Raw genomic sequence first — 15,667 nt, 5'->3', positions numbered from 1 at the left:
GTTTAATTCCTTAACACTTTTGATGCCATGATCCTGCCTTCATCTCTACTCCAGGGGTTTGGGCCAGTTTGGAAATGTTCACATGCATCTATAAAACGTGCAATAGCTTTAAGACCCCAAACAATATGTTTTAACAATAGATATTTTGCAGAAATAAAAGACACTAATAATGAAGTTCTATATCCCTAAATAAAAATGTAAAAATGTTAAAGCAGAGGTCCACGGACCAAACGTATTTTTTTTAACCATGCAGACACAGACATATTAATGTCTGTTTTCGAATCTAAAAGATAGTTAAAAAAATTTTGCATGGCCGGTTCCATCTCGCTTGTGGGCATGTGAAGCCCACAAACATTTACTTCCTGGATGCGGTGAATGCTGAGCTACCAGCATTCACCGCTCGTACCTGCACAGTGTTAACGTTGCTGAGCGCCGTAAACTTCCAGGTAGCTCCTAGGAGACAGTGTTCCGCCCTCCCAGAAAACAGAGCACCACCGGGGATACACGCCTACTCCAGTGGGGCTCCTAAACAGGAAGTTCAACTATAAAGATTGATTACAAGTTAAACAGGCAAAAATGTTTTTGTTTTTTTTTCATTTAGACATCTGTACAATGGCAGGAAGGGATTACTATAAACTTTAATATACTGTATGTGTGGACCTCCGCTTTAACCACTTGCTTACTGGGCACTTAAACCCCCCTCAGTCCCAGACCAATTTTCAGCTTTCAGCGCTGATGCACTTTGAATGACAATTGCGCGGCCATACAACACTGTACCCAAATGAAATTTTTATCATTTTTTTCCCACAAATAGAGCTTTCTTTTGGTGGTATTTAATTACAGCTGGGAGTTTTATTTTCTGCTAAACAAACAAAAAAAGATGCAAAATAAAAAAAATAAAAAAATCATGTTTCATAGTTTGTTATAAAATTTTGCAAACAGGTCATTTTTCTCCTTCATTGAAATGCACTGATGAGGCGGCACTGGTGGGCACAGTTAAGGCGGCACTAATAGGCACAGATAAGGTGGCACCGATAGGCACAGATAAGGCAGTACTGATGGGCACAGATAAGGCGGCACTGATGGGCGAAGATGGGCACAGATAAGATGGCACAGATGGGTGGCACGGATGGGTGGCACTAAGGGGCACTGATAGGTACCACTGATAGATGGGACTGATGGGCGGCACTGATGGGCACTGGTAGACGACACTGATGGGCACGGATATGTGGCATTGGGGTGCAGCACTGTTGTTGAGGCAGATTGTGGGCACTGATACGTGGCACTGTGGGCACTTTATTATTTAGGTGGCACTGGCAGGGGGCAGGTGGGCACTGATAAGCTGGCCGCTGTCAGCGCGAGGAGGAAAAATAGCCGATTATCGGCTCAGTTGTGTCACATGATCAGCCATCATTGGCTGACAGCTGATCACATGGTAAGGGGTCGGGATCGACCCTTTGCTCCGATCCGTGATCAGGCGTGTCTCATAGACCCGCTGATCACAGAGCGCACCGAGCGCGCCCCTCAGGGGGCGTGCAGGCCGCTCGTGCACAGGACGACGTCGGCAAAGCAGGTCCGCCCTGTAGCCGTCATTCGACTATAGCGCGGATCTCTAGTGGTTACAGCAGTAGTAAACCTACTAGTTAATGCCATATTGTGCTAGAATGCATCACTCACTAGCCCATTACAATAGAATTGCCTTAAAACAAAGTCCTCCAGGAGCACGATGTTGGGGCTTCCATCTTCACCCAGTCTTCCTTCAGGGTTTGCGGGATCCAACTGTGTTAATGGCCAAGCCACGATGACGTCACTTTGGCGCAAATGCACAGGAGCCACAGCAGTGGCACAGCGTTTTGAAGGCACGGCATGCCATCCCTTCAGGGCGTGATGTCACCAGTGGCAGAAATAGTGCATATCGCCTAAGCGGTGCATGTTTAGGACATATTCATTGTACCTAGAGGTAAGCTTACCTGAAGGTACAAGTGAGCAAGGGGTGTTTACTACCATTTTGCCCAGGTTCACATTGAGCAGCTGAACTCGCACAATTTCACTCCCGCATGTCAGTCCCGATTTCAGCCGCGATTTCAGAGACATCTGTGCAGGTTTCTGCACAGATGTTAATGTAAATTGTAGCCTGAAATCGCATAAAGTAGTACAGAAACTACTCTTTGAAATTGGTGCAGCGCCACAAATGCAGCATTGCACCCATTAGGACAGTGCCATTGACGACAACTGTCGCCAATTTGACATGTCAAATCGCATGTCAAATGCTGCAGTATGAACCAGGGCTTTAAGAAAGCCTATACAACATGCATGCAAAAAAAATAAAAATAAATTATAAATCTCATTCATAACCCTAATACTAAACTTACATTGGAGATAAAGCTGTGTAGAGCTAATAAACAGATCACATGCACAACCTAATGTGAGGCAAAAGTCACAAAATGGCAAATTACACAAAATCTTGAAATATTATGTGACTTGCCAAGTGGTCCAATTCTTTGGTACTTTAAAACCCAGTTGAAGCCTCAAGTTCCGTGACCAGTGTAGTTGATTGGTATACTGTGCAGGGAATGTGTCTGACTGCTAGTGACATGGGCAGCAGAGCTCCAATGTGCTGTTTCATATACTTTGTAAAAGTGGAAAGAAAAAGTACAATATTTTTTTTAATCGTCTGGAGCCTGGCTGCAAAACAACTAAAATAGCTGTGGCTTTAAACCAAATCTGCACTTTGCCCATCTAGGGCAAAGTAAGAGTTTCCATGCATAGAGGACTTGCTATGAAGCTGGTATTTGCTTCCTCTGCAATACCCAACTACCCTGGCATGGAGTTACCCTGTTATTACTGCTTGAGTGGCTAAGCGGGCCATGAGAAGGGTACTTATTCCTGTGTAGGCTACATCTCTGACCCAAGTTAGAATTTACATAGGAATTTTTTTAAATATTTTTTCAAGCAACAGAGTCTTCTTAAAGTGGTTAAGCCACTTTTATAAAATTCTCCCATCCCTTCAGTAACATAACAATAACTGTCCCTGTGTCTGTTATATAAAAAAACATGCTGATCTGTACCTATATCACAGCGGCTCCCACGTGACTCTTTGGCTCTCTCCTCTGCCCAGCTGACAGCTCTAGTGGGCAGGGCCAAGCACTCCCGATGATGTCAGCTGGGGAGGAGGGGAAGAGAGCAGAGAGAGAGCCAAGAAGTCACATGATCAGCGAGAGCCACTGTGATATAGGTACAGGTCAGCATATGTTTTATATAACACAGGCACAGGGGCAGAGAATATTATATTACTGAGGCGATGGGATGATTTTATAGTAATTATGAGAGCAATGGGTGCAGAGGGGCGGGTGCTGTTATGAGCAGACAGGCAAGGAGGAAGGGGGGGGAAGAGGATGGAGGAGAGGACAGAGCAGACCTGCAGATGACGAAGGCACTCAAACCGACCACGGCGTCAGGGCTTAGCAGTCATGATAAACCATGGTCAGTTAACGGGGGGGGGGGGGTATAGCCAGGTAGGATCAGCCAGGTTTTTTTTTAGGTGTTACAGGGGCCCAAATTACATGCTTTAGGGAACAGGATTTTTTTTTTTTAGGTTAACGGATGCTTTAACTGCTTTACAACAACTGGCTACATCAAATGCTGGTTTTAAATGATCATATCGTGTGAAGACACTAAAGCTCTTACCTGGCCAAGATGAATCTCCTGCTCATGAACAAGCTGTTGTTTTGCTTTCTCTACTTGATTAAGCTGGTCTTCTTGTTCATTACATTTTTCCCATAGTTCCCGAGCTTCATTCTGAAGACATCTCATCTTCTGTTGGAGTCTTGAAATTTCTGCCTCCTGGAGGCTCAACTAATCATTAAAAAAGGAAAACAAACCTTTAATGTACAGGTAAAAAAAAATGAAACCGTGTTTTTTTTCCCCATGTTTAAACATCAATGATTACATAATAACGATTACATAAAAAAAGAAAAAACATAAAAAGACACCTCACTAAGGTATTGTATGTCAGGGATTGACGGCAAGCTATGTAAAATTGTCACTTAGATGAAGGTCTTTTTTTAGTTGAAGTCTTTTGGTTACATCCTTATGCTAGCACTAAAGCTCAGTGGTTGAACTCTGATATAGCAGCTTACTTTAATGGGTGTTTGGTTTATTTGCTCTTTTTGCTTTAGGAAGCAGGGCCAGGTCTAGCCTGTCTGTGCAGTAAAAAAAAAAAAGTCAAAGAGGGTATACTATTAACACACCTATTAGATTGTAAGCCCCCAGGTTGCTGTATTGTCTCCCTTTATATTGCAAATCGCTGCCTAAACTTTTGCCATTATATAAATACTGTAGAATAGCACACCTTCATCTTATCATCTACAGCAGAGTTCCACCAATTACATTAGAAACCCCCAACCCTTCACATCAATGTCCTTCCTTCACATCAGAGTCCCCCTCCCATCACATCACATCTGAGCCAGCCCTCATCATATCAGAGTTGTCCCCAACATTACAGTCTGCCTCTGTTGATAACAGAGTCTGCTCCCTTCACATCCGAGCCTCTAGTCCTACCTTCAAATCTTTGCTACAGCATCATGGCAGGAGGCAGAACAGGATGGAAGCAGGACTTCTGTCAACTTCTAAATCCTAAATCCCCACCTTGGATTAACAGAATTCGACCCCCATCACCATAGCAACATGTGACACTATGCATTCTAGTCTGTCTCCTGCACCATAGAAATGAATATTGTAGCGCAGCAGATAGGAGCAAGGTACTGTGCAGCCATGCCAAGGCTGCGCACCACACCCCAGCTTCTTTACTTCCCGATACCAACATCACTAGCCATGGGGGACGTGAATGAAATCTGGGGGTTCTGCCCATCTCAGCGCAACCCCGCCCAACCCCCCCCCCCCCAGATCCCTTCCTGGTAGGAAGTACAAAACGCAGACCCTGAATCAATCAGAGAAAACAAATGTGGGCTGCTTTGAAAATGTAAAGATTAGAGACAGAAAACCTCCATGAGATAATGCCTCGACTTATTGATTGGTCACTCAGCTACAACTCATTGTAACATACAACTAGAAATAAGTACAGTATTTCTTGGGGTCCATGAAAGGTGGAAAAGCATGCTTGGTGCTGGGGCTAAATGGTGCCAAATTTCCAGCCTTTCCCTTACCTTGCTTAGATTACATTACATTCATTCAGTCAGTACAAAATAGCATCAATCATATGCTTTGGATAAACATCCTCAAAAAAAAAAAAAAAAGTCATGCTTGATTGACCATATGGTCTATTTCTGCTGTCAGTCTTCTATGTACCACCTATTGAGTACCACATAGTCCACACGGCATTCAGGTATAGATCCCATAGTCTCCTTTCTGATGCAGAGCCAAAAGGAACTAATTATTTTCAGTCAATTACAGCCAAGCTCTGGATCCTTCTATAGGTGCAAGCTTATAGCCCATGGATAACTTGCCTGTGTCCTGTATTATACAAATAAGACAGATAATACAATAAGAAGTACCTTCTTTTGTGCTCAGCCTCCTCCAAATCTCCAAATTCCATTGTTTTGCTGCTGTGATTGGATTCTCGATGAAGAGTGGCTACATTCATTCATTCTCCAGTGCATGTTGGAACTATCTACCCTCCAGGGATAAACAATGGACTTTGGAATGTGTAGTTTGCATAGAGCAGTGCACATGACTGAAACTAACATGCACTGCTCATTTCAAACAAATGGAAGTGAGGGAGAAAAAAAAAAAAAAAGGAGAGGTTCGGGCCCTAACACCAGAGTACCTTTTCAATACAAATATAAAATTGAATTAGAGCTGAATATTTTCTGGAATCATTTCTTGTTTGGGTATGGTTCTTTGGTACCATGCAGGTTCACACGCCCGAAAACACACGGTTTCCAATGTGTGGGGGTGTCATTAACAATTAATTGCACCCCGTAGCGTCTGCTAAAGAGCAGCGCAGTTTGGCTGTGGTCTGGGAAACCCGCACAGTTGGGAACCTAGGCAAACTCAGTGATTGTCTTTTTTGACTATACTGTATTAATAAAGCAAAAAAAGAAATACCTTAAAATAGAATTCCTGCCTAACTCTAACAAGTCTTAAAGTTCTCTTCCCCGCCTGCTATCTATACTGCCCAACTTGTATAAAAATAAGACATGCATACTCATACTTGCCTATTTTCAGTCTGCTCAGGTCCAGTCACATGAGCCCCTGTGTTAGTGAGTGCCGGCTGCAGGGGAGAGGAGAGAGCATCCGACTACAGCTGGGAATTCCGAGAGCCGTGATGTCACTCATGGGCTCCTATGTTCCAGTTGCTAATGCTACTCCCTCCTCGCCCTTGCCGCTGACTGACACAAATGGGCCGAAGCAGCAGGATCGTGTAACTGGACCAGAGCAGACTAAAAAGTAGACTAAAATATGCAAGTATACACAGTGAAAGCAATGGGAGGCTCCAGACTCCCACAGCTAATTGCAGCCACTTACATGTAATTGCTGTGCGGTGATTACCTGCAAGTGATCAGCCCTGGATGCAAACTATCAATAGGCCTGCCTCTCGCAACTAAATCAGTGGTACCCTCCACTGATTTTCTCGCATCTACACTCTGTCCGGCAAAAGCGCGAATGTAGCCTTAGGGCAGCTTTACATGGCCCTATCACAAGGGCAGCTAACCCGTGGTTTTTGTGTGGGTTAGCTGCGATTTCCCTTCTATGAGGTGTTGCAGTTTTGGTGCAGTTTCAGAAAGCACACCAAAACTCCTGCATGCTGCATCTTTGTTGCACTTTTTGAAACTGCACCAAGGACATCTATGGGAAACCCCCACAAAACACGTGGGTTAAAACGTACATTGCCCAAAGCACAGTGGGACCGCACTAGGGCAGAATGAAGCCTCTCTAAAGGTTCTCGTTGGGAGCACAGCAGATATTGCACGCTGCCATCAGTAGATTATCTAGTAGGGGAATAGAGCATACAATTCTCTGACGGATCATATGCCATAGGGTTCTCAGCACACTGCAATTTTTGTTTTACTAGCAGAGACAATTCAAAGCCTATTACTTCCTTCCGCAATGTCAGCACCATTACTGTCTGAACTTTGAGTAAAGAAAAGCCGCAGTGGACTGAGACAGTGTTTCCTGTATTCCTCCACGGGATAACCTACGAATGCCAGTGCAAAGATCTCTTATGGATACAAAAAGATACTTTTTATGGCTAAGCTCACACTTGTGCAGGTGGTTGTGGGTGCGGGACATGGGTAAATCACACCTGTTCCCACAACACCCACAGCCAAACCACAGTGCTCCTTTGCAGATGTGCGGGGCTTCCATTCATTCTTATGCCGCGTACACACAATCAGACTGTCCGGCGGACTTAGCCCCGGTGGACAAACCGCCGGAAAGTCCGCCGGAATTTCCAAACGAGCGGACCTACCACACACAACCGCACTATGCTACTGCTGCCGGACTATGGGCAACGCCGTACTTTTGAAATGAACGGACTTGCCCACACACGTTGGAAATACCATTCATTTTGAACGCGGCTCCACGTAACCGGGAATAGCGAAGGAAGTCAATGTCACCTACGACGGCGAGATTGACATGTCGCTTGCCCCATCACCTGGTATGGACTTAGAAGCCCTACGCCGAAAAAACTATGTGGGGGTCCCCCCAAGGTCCATATAAGAACCTTATCTGAGCATGCAGCCTGGCCGGTAAGGAAAGGGGGTGGGGGATGAGCGAACGCCCCCCCCCTCCTGAGCCCTACCAGGCCCCATGCCCTCAACGTGGGGGGGTGCTTTGGGGAAGGGGGGTCTTGTGGCCCCTCCACCCCAAAGCACCTTGTCCCCATGTTGATGAGGACATGGGGCCTCTTCTCGACAACCCTGGCCGTTGGTTGTCAGGGTTTGCGGGCGGGGGATTATCGGAATCTGGGAGCCCTCAGATACCGGCCCCCCACCCTATGTGAATGAGTATGGGGTACAATGTACCCCTACCCATTCACCTGTGAAAAAAAAATGTAAATAAAACACAACACACAAGGGTCTAACCACTTCCCGACCAGCGCACGACGATATACGTCGACAGAATGGCACGGGCAGGCATATTGGCGTACAGGTACGTCCAATAATCGATGCCGCCCTGCCATCGGGAGCGCGCCGCCGACGGCGCACTCCCGCGCTGGTCGGGACCCCCGTGAGTCCGGTCGCGGGACCCGTGGACTCGATCGCCGCGGGCATCCCCGCGATCGTCTCACGGAGCGGCCGAATGGAGGAAATGCTGTGTAAACAACATTTTTCCATTCTGCCTAGCAACTAGTGACGCTGATCTCTGCTCCATGTGATTGGAGCAGAGATCAGTGTACACTAAATGAAAGCCCAACCCCCCCACAGTTAGTAACACACCCCTAGGAACACTTAACCCCTACACTGCCACCCACTGGTTAACCCTTTCACTGCCAGTGTCATTTACACAGGAATCACTGCATTTATATAGCAGTGATTACTGTATAAATGACAATGGTCCCAAAAATGTGTCAAAAATGTCCGATGGGTCCCCGACAATGTCGCAGTCACAATAAAAATCGCAGATCGCCGCCATTATTAGTAAAAAAAAAAATAATAAAAAATTATTAATAAAAATGCTATAAAACTATCCCTATTTTGTAAACGCTATAACTTTTGCGCAAACAAATCAATCGCTTATTGCGATTTTTTTTACCAAAAATATGTAGAAGAATACGTATCGGCCTAAATTGAGGGAAAAATATATGTTTTTTATATATTTTTGGGGGATATTTATTATAACAAAAAGTAAAAAATAATGCGTTTTTTTCAAAATTGTCGCTCTATTTTTGTTTATAGCGCAAAAAATAAAAACCGCAGGGGTGATCAAATACCACCAAAAGAAATCTCTATTTGTGGGAAAAAAAGGACGTCAATTTTGTTTGGGAGCCACGTCGCACGACCGCGCAATTGTCAGTTAAAGCGACGCAGTGCCGAATCGCAAAAAGTGGTCTGGTCTTTGACCAGCAAATTGGTCCGGTCTGAAAGTGGTTAAAATAATTTTCTCCGTCTTCTTCTCCTTCAAGAAGAGAAGGCGGCAATAGAAGACCGGGCCACCGCTTGTAAAAGAGCTGGAAGAAGGCGTGGAGGTCTGGCAAGAAGAATCGAAGAGGGGGACGAGACCCCCGAAGTCGGAAGAAGAGGCGGTGGTAACAGAAGACCAGGCCACCGCTAGTAAAAGAGCTAAAGGAAGAAAGAGGAGGCCCGGCAAGAAGAACCGAAGAGGGGGACAAGACCCCAGAAGTCGGAAGAAGACCCCCGGGTGTGACAAAGAAGAAAGCCGGGCTCCTCCGCTAGTAAAAGAGCTAGCAGAAGATAGCGGAGGAGTCCAGTGAGAATACCTCCCCAAGACGGAAGAAGACCCCCGGAGCTGTGCAATAAATTTTAAACCCTTGTGTGTTGCGTTTTATTTACATTTTTTTCACAGGTGAATGGGTAGGGGTACATTGTACCCCATACTCATTCACATAGGGTGGGGGGGTCGGTATCTGGGGGCCCCCTTATTAAAAAGGGGCTCCCGGATTCCGATAAGCCCCCCGCCCGCAGAACCCGACAACCAATGGCCAGGGTTGTCGGGAAGAGGCCGTTGTCCTCGTCGACATGGGGACAAGGTGCTTCGGGGTGGGGGGGCTGCACGGCCCCCTTTCCCCAAAGCACCCCCCCCATGTTGAGGGCACGCTGCCTGGTACGGCTCAGGAGGGGGGGCACACGCTCGTCTCCACCCCCTTTCCTGACCGGCCTGCGTGCTCGGATAAGGGTCTTATATGGACCTTGGGGGGTCCCCAATGCCGTTTTTTTCGGAGTAGGGCTTCCCCTTTAAGCCCATACCAGGTGACAGGGCCAGCGACGTGTCAATCTCGCTGCCGAAGGCGGCAACATTGACTTCCTTCGCTAGTCCCAGCTACCTGAAGCTGCGTTCAAAATTAACGGACTTTCCTCCGTGTGCGGGAAAGTCCGTTCATTTCAAAAGTTCGGTGGACGAGCCCACACATGGGCAGATTGCCCGGCAGACCAGATAGTTTGATCTTGTGTACGCAGCATTACTGGCACCCTTACGCATCTGAAACTGCAACGCACTTTCGGTAGCAGGAAATCACAAGGTGCAAAAGTAGCAGGTGATTTCCCTCTAGCTGCATTTTAAAAAAGGTGCAGGAACCTTTTCCCTGCATGAAATGCTGGCACAGCAGCCCATCCTATTGAATAAGCTGCTGTGCCCATGCAAACACAGCTTGCAAAGCAACATAGAGATGAACCAGGCCTAATACAAAGTTGCTCTGAACAAGAACTTCTGGGATTACTGAATTTTGGGGATTACTGAACGAGATTTGCTAACATGTAATGTTCTATAGTTAATTTTAGCTGTATTATATATGCATGCTGACGTAAATAATGGTTGGATTTTTGCACCGGACAACTGAGGGATTTCATGGTTTGAGATCTAAAACTATTAACCATTGAATTCTCATTGAGAGAGAGCACTGATTGCAGTGATATTGAGAGATATCCTGTAATAATATCTCAGATAAGGACTGTCTGTTTGTGATTAAGGCGGTCACCCAAGGACCCCATGGCAGGAAGTTCTTGAAATCAGAAGTGAACATTATGCTTGGCATTACACATTCACTGACAGCAGATACTTGCATTCTAGTTTTTTACAAGCATCAAGGGCTGGCAATATACAGTTACTGATGCTGGAAGTGGGCATTATACATTTATGAGCAACAGAGACTGATATTTTACATTTAATGGCCCCGATGAGTGTACTTCTAGTTTTCTTTATAGGCAACAGAAGTTAGTATTTTACATGTACTGACAGCATAGTTTGGCAATTTTATTTATTCGGTTCATTAACATAATGCTGACAAATTCCATACCACTGTACAGGGTATGTAGAACAATTCACAACAGTATATGCCTTTAAAGGGGCTAATTATCTAACACCCTTACCAATTAAGATGGACATTACTTAGCAGTAGAACACTTTTTTCTAGAAAATCGTAATATTGGGGGAAACGCAGGCTTAATGTAGATAGTTTCCCTGGTGCTACCTGAATCCAGAAACCAACCATTGTGAGTCAAGCCAAATAGACCCTTGGTCAAAGCAATGTACTAACCTGCATAATACAGTACATTTACTGACATCAAGACCCAAAATTATATAATTATATGAAGTAAGAAGATGGCAATACATAGTTCTTAAATGCTGCATCAGGTCACATATTCTGTATTTGTTTTAGACCTCACATTTTCTTGCACTAGCCTTGCAGGAGAGGTCATACGGAACTCAAATGATAATACAAACGCATAATGTGCAATGCAAGATGCTTTTTAAAAAGGTGAACACAGTATGGGGTTTGATCTAGATGTCCATGTTTAGAGCCTATCCATTTACTATATGGATCACTGATTTCTATTTCAAGGCCCATTTGTGCTCCATTCACTGCAGGGTGACTGGGGCAAAGCTCACACGAGGGCAATGACATCTGCATGAGCAAACCCTAAAGTGACCCATTGTTCCATAGGGAGGAAAAAGTCAAATTAATTTGCATTCATAAAGTGGTGCACTAATTCATGGCTAAAGGCACTAATTCACATCTAAAGAAAAAAAAACAATCAATCTTCACATAAACACACCCCATTCAAGCATACCATCTTTTAATGAAAGACAAGCTATATGAGTAACCCCACCATGTTTCTTTTTAGAGGTGTCAAATAAAAGCGTAGTAAAATAATTAAGGATCCATGGTCACCTTTAAACTAAATATTCAGCTTGAGGGCATTGTATAGATTCAATTTTTTATTTATTTTTTTTCCACTATATAACACTGCACCTGATGCCCTAGTCAGCATTATAACACCACAAACAGGAAAACTCGGATTGTATAATTTTCATTAATTTAATAGAATATTTCCAATAATAAGAAGCACCATCCCATTGTGACAGCACATATTCATCATTTGGATTGTTACTATGCAGCAAGGTCAGATTCTGCCTTTCACTGAATTAAATCAGATGACTTATGCATTTGCCAACTTTCTCTTTTGAATTGAAAATAATTTATTGTTCAACACTGTGTGATGGGCACAAGATGGGTCATCAGTGACTGAAAGGAATCCCAAAATCAGAAGCATTTACAGAACACCTGCCTGAACAAATACCGTCAGCAAATGTATACTACCTGCCGATGTTTGTTATTTCATTTTTCATTTTTTTCCCCCTTTATTTATTCGTCAAATTTTATTCATTCATGTAGCACTGAAATTCCACAACACAAAGACCAGCCACATCAGTCCTTGATCCCGAAGGTGCCTAAAATTTAATGCCACCACATCTAAGCAGACACATTCTTGAACTATGGTAAGGTTTTTTAAATGCTAGTTGATTAGCTTATCTGTAAATTACAAAATATTTTCAAACAGTTGGACTAGAAAAAGAGAAGCAATGGCGATTGACTTAAACTAATGTGCTTGCAAAGGCTATAAGGGTCGCATTGTCTTAGGAAAAACTGATCCACACATTTGAACCAAGGTCTTTCACAGACGTAAAAATTATGTAGAAGGAGAACATGATTAAAACTTACATGACCAATTAATAAAGATTCTTCGAAGAGTAAAACATCATACAATATGCAAAATGAAAAATAGATAATGTGTTTGATGATGGATGATGGAAAAACAAACAGAACATTTTTATTGCGTTCTGAAATATCCAGAGTTTATTCAGTGGGTTTGTATAGCTACAGATTTTTTCAAGCAGTATAAAAGGACTTTTAAAGCACGTACAAAGTAAAAAATATTTGAATACAAAAAATAGTCTATTTCTTTAAATATATAATATAAAACATGCAGTATATGGAATGCTTTTACAACATTATCACCAGTGTACATACAGCGATATTAAATACTCTGTATCACTGTATGTACACTGGTGATAATGTTGTAAAAGTATTCCATATACTGCATGTTTTATATTATAAAGTCCACCACTAGGGGTTTTGTTTTTAGTCTTAAAATACTGGATGTGGCACTAAAAAAATGCTTAAAATTGCCATTCTACATTAAATTCATACCCCATGCCCATTCACATGGGGGGGGGGGAGAATCTGGTGGCCCCTTTGTTAAAGGGGGTTTCCAGATACCAATAAGTTCCCCCACCTGCTGACCCTCACAACCACCGGCCATCAACAAGGTTTTTTTTACATTGGCTAAGTATGTATTTGGGGGGGGGGGCACAGCTTTATTCTTTTTTTTTTTCTTTATTTCTGGCATGGGGTTCACCTTAAAATCCATACCAGACCTGAAGTGCCTGGTATGGTTTGGGGGGGGGGGGGGAGATGAGACCCTTACACTGTTTTTTTCTTAAATTTTATTGCCAGTAATTATTCAGCTGTCAGTGGGGAACCCACTGATTGCTGATGAATCATCAGTTAAGGGCGCAGTGGCCAGCTTGCCAGCCCACTCCTTAACAACCAGCTGTTAAGGACCTGAAATTCACACTGCACATGTGTGAACCTGGCCTAAATTATTTGGGCACATTCAGCAATAACTTGGTCTGAGTCGCAATGAGCATGAGCAAATGCCAGAAAAAAAAAAAGGAGTGCATTCAACCGATAAGATTGCTTGAACCAGGCTAAGTGAAAGCTGAAACCAAGCTTGCAGTCAAGAGTACCTCCATAGACAGCTAGTGCGAGGGGAGAGGGCCTATGGAATGAAGAAAACTGGATCAATGTCATTCATTTGGTGGGGTCTACTTGTAGTTTCAGGATGCTTTTACACTGCTCCGTTATGCATATGCGTTTTTTAATAATTCCTGTGCATTTTCTGGTTGCCTGACTCCCAGCATGCACCTGTGAAACATGAATATGTGACTCAAAAAAGGCACCAAACCCCAACTAAGCAGTGTGAAGCCTTGCATAGGAATTATAGGGATGCATTTTTCTTCTGCTTTTTTTATGGAAAATGTTATCAAAAACTGATCAGGGGCCCTAAAAAGCTGGAAGCAATTGTGAAAGTGTCACGAGGTGTACAGAACTGCAGGCACTGTGAAAAAAATAAATATTGTGACCTTCCCATTCCTATCTGGCCAAATAGAACAGCAAAATGAGTGGATAAGATCATTTGTGTTACTGAACACATATTTCCATAGGTATTAAACTATTCATTTTTGTGAAAGTTACTGTATCCAATTTTTCTATGGACTTCTATACAGAGATCTCCCCAAGAAGCAGCAGAGTACTTGATAAACATGGAGCTTTATAAGGCTTCCCCTGTACATATACAATATCTCACAAAAGTGAGTACACCCCTCACATTTTTGTAAATATTTTATTATATCTTTTCATGTGACATCACTGAAGAAATTACACTTTGCTACAATGTAAAGTAGTGAATGTACAGCTTGTATAACAGTGTAAATTTGATGTCCCCTCAAAATCACTCAACACACAGCCATTAATGTCTAAGCCACTGGCAACAAAAGTGAGTACACCCCTAAGTGAAAATGTCCAAACTGGGCCCAAAGTGTAAATATTTTGCATGGCCACCATTATTTTCCAGCACTGTCTTAACCCTTTTGAGCGTGGAGTTGAAAAGCGCTTCACAGGTTGCCACTGGAGTCCTCTTCCACTCCTCCATGGCAACATCATGGAGCTGGTGGATGTTAGAGACATTGCTCTCCTCCATCTTCTGTTTGAGGATGCCCCACAGATGTGCAATAGGGTTTAGGTCTGGAGACATACTTGGCCAGTCCATCACCTTTACCCTCAGCTTCTTTAGCAAGGCAGTGGTCATCTTGGAGGTGTGTTTGGGGTTGTATAGTTGGAATACTGCCCTGCAGCCCAGACTCTGACGGGAGGGGATCATGCTCTGCTTCAGTATGTCACAGTACATGTTGGCATTTATGGTTCCCTCAATAAACTTTAGCTCCCTAGTGCCGGCAGCACTCATGCAGCCCTAGACCATGACTCTCTCACCACCAAGCTTGAAAGTAGGCAAGATAGACTTGTCTTTGTACTCCTGACCTAGTTGCTGCACACACGCTTGACACCATCTGAACCAAATAAGTTTATCTTGGTCTCATCAGACCACAGGACATGGTTTCAGTAATTTATGTCCTTAGGCCGCGTACACACGGGCGGACTGTCTGACGGACTTGGTCCGCTGAAACGTGTTTCAGCGGACAGTCCGCTCGTGTGTGGGCTTCAGCTGACTTTTTCAGTGGACAGTCTGGCGGACTAAGTCTTTCGGAATTTCCGTAATATTGTCCGTCCAACTTTGGTTTCAGCGGACAGTCCGCTCGTGAGTAGGCTAGTTGGACGGACTAAGTATGGCGCATGCTCAGAAAGGATTTACACGGCCGAAGGTTGCATTGCAGTGTATTGGACGTCGTATTTCTAGTCCCGCCGTACGTGCTGTACACGTCATCGCGCAAGCTTTCAGCGGACTGTCTGTTCATCGTGTGTGGTCAAGTCCGTTCATTCAAAAGTAGGACGGACTGTCTGTCGGATTGTCTGACGGACTTAGTTGGACGGACAGTCCGCCTGTGTGTACGCGGCCTTAGTCTGCTTGTCTTCAGCAAACTGTTTGCAGGCTTTCTTGTGCATCATCTT

General features: G+C 44.0%; 1 protein-coding gene across 2 annotated transcripts in view; it reads right to left on the bottom strand.

Moving 5' to 3' along the window:
* LOC143997335 (uncharacterized) overlaps positions 1-15,667 on the bottom strand; it is a 585,170-nt gene that overhangs the window by 479,605 nt on the left and 89,898 nt on the right. For both annotated transcript variants that reach the window (XM_077492911.1, XM_077492912.1), the window contains exon 6: positions 3,688-3,855. In XM_077492911.1, the coding sequence (XP_077349037.1) occupies positions 3,688-3,855 (168 nt within the window). The remainder of the gene's footprint in view (positions 1-3,687; positions 3,856-15,667) is intronic.

This window comes from Lithobates pipiens, unplaced genomic scaffold (genome assembly GCF_037356315.1).
Source record: "Lithobates pipiens isolate NorthernLeopardFrog02 unplaced genomic scaffold, aLitPip1_a1.2 Scaffold_19, whole genome shotgun sequence".
NCBI classification, from domain to species: Eukaryota; Metazoa; Chordata; class Amphibia; order Anura; family Ranidae; genus Lithobates; species Lithobates pipiens.
Note: the sequence above shows the minus strand (reverse complement) of the source record. Positions and strands in the feature narration are given on the sequence as shown.